Raw genomic sequence first — 1,657 nt, forward strand, 5'->3', positions numbered from 1 at the left:
CGCTCGCGTCTCCGGCTGCCTGCCTGGGGGTGCAGCACCCCTCTGCCCCCCACCCTGGGCCGAGGGACCCGCCGCTGCCGTCGCCCTTCGCTCCCCGCACCCCCCACGGCTGCTTCTCCTCGGGGGCCGGGAGCTGCTTCCCCGCTCCCGGTGAGCCCGGCCCCGCGCAGCCCCGGCCGCCCCCCCCGCGCCCCGCACTGGCTCACGCTCGGGTTTCCACGTTTTATTACAAAATCGGTGCGAGCCCGTCCCGGGGCCGGTACCGCGCCCGCTCCCCCCAGCGCCGAGGATGAGGCGGGTGCAGGAGCCGCGGCCCGGTGCCGGTGCCGGTGAGTTTGCCGAGGCTGAGGCGGTGCCCGGACCCCGGCGCAGCCCCGGGAGGGGCCGGGGGGGGGCCGGGACGGCGCTCAGCGCCCCACGGCGTCGAGGATGAGGCGGTTGCTGTCGGCGCGGGCGCGCTGGCTCTGGGCGCGGGCGAGCAGCAGGAGATGCCGCAGGAGGTGGAAGGTGAGGTCGATGGAGAGCGGCGGCTCGTCCCGCCGCGCCCGCCACGGCTCCGGGGGCGGCGGCGCCAGCGGCGGCCAGAGCGGGCGGTCCCGGTCCTCGGCCGCGGCCGCCGGGACGGAGCCGTCGGGGCGGGCGGCGGCGGGCGGCGGGCGGGCGAGCAGTAGCAGGAGGGTGAGCAGCGCCCGCCGCATCCTCGGCTCCGTCCGCACCTGCGGGGCCGGGGCTCAGAGCGATCCCACCGGGACCCGTGGGCATCGCGTACCCGGCAGCGCGGGGACCGGCCCCTCCCCGCCCGCCCGCCCCGTCCCGTCCGCGCCGAACCCGCCCCGGTGCCCGGTGCGCTGCCGCCCCCCCCCCCCCCCTTCGTCCCGTGCGCCGCCCCGTACCCGGTGCGCGGTCCCCGGTGCCTCGCCGGTGCGCGGGCGGTGGAGCGGAGCGCGGTCCGTCCCGCGGGAGCTGATCCGGCGGCGCGGCCGGTGGTTATATAGGTCCGGGAGCTCGGGCTGACGTCAGCGCCGGGCACGCACCGACCGGCGGGGGGGCGGGGGCTGGGGGGGGCACCGGGACGGCGGCGGGGAGCGGGGGTGCCCGGCAGCGGGAGGGAGCGGCGGGGCGGCGGGGGGCAGGTGCCCTGGGCCGGGAGACTGGGGCGCGCTGCCTGCCGGTGCCCCGGCTCCCCCCGGCTCCCCCCGCTCCCCCCGGCGCCGCCCCCCCCCGCCTCCGGGCCCGGCCCCGGTGCCCGCGGTGCCGCTGTCCGCGGTGCTGAAGGACCGGGAGGGCGCGGGCGGGGCCCCGGGGGGGCGGGGAGCTGCTCCGGGCCGGCCGAGCGGGCTGACCCGCAGCTCCTCGGCGTGGGACCCTCCGGGGGGGCCGGGCCAAGTGGCCGCGTCCAGCAGCGACGTCCCGGGGGCGGCGGCGGGGCCGTCTCTGGGCGGGGGTGGAAGGGGGAGCCCCCCCTTCCCCGCTACCGGCACCCACCGGCACCGGCCGGGGCCTGGCGGCAGCGATCCCGGGGCCGAGCTGTCGGCGCCGAGGTCCAAGGGCCGCGGGCCGGGCGCTGCAGACAGCCCCGAGCAGCAGCGAGGAGCCACCGGCCAAAAGCCGTGACTCATGGAGCGAAGGCACCGGCAGCGCCGCGCTGCCTGCGGGA

General features: G+C 81.2%; 1 protein-coding gene across 1 annotated transcript; it reads right to left on the bottom strand.

Moving 5' to 3' along the window:
• Positions 1-407: 407 nt before the first annotated feature.
• UCN (urocortin) lies at positions 408-698 on the bottom strand. Its single transcript, XM_074920465.1, has one exon. The coding sequence runs from the start codon at positions 696-698 to the stop codon at positions 408-410; it is 291 nt and encodes a 96-aa protein (XP_074776566.1).
• Between the last annotated feature and the right edge of the window lie 959 nt (positions 699-1,657).

The sequence above is a fragment of the Athene noctua genome, chromosome 1 (genome assembly GCF_965140245.1).
Source record: "Athene noctua chromosome 1, bAthNoc1.hap1.1, whole genome shotgun sequence".
Classification (NCBI taxonomy): domain Eukaryota; kingdom Metazoa; phylum Chordata; class Aves; order Strigiformes; family Strigidae; genus Athene; species Athene noctua.

Excerpts from the sequence above, each read along its gene's own strand:
- UCN (XM_074920465.1), bottom strand. The coding sequence starts at position 698 with ATGCGGCGGGCGCTGCTCACCCTCCTGCTACTGCTCGCCCGCCCGCCG.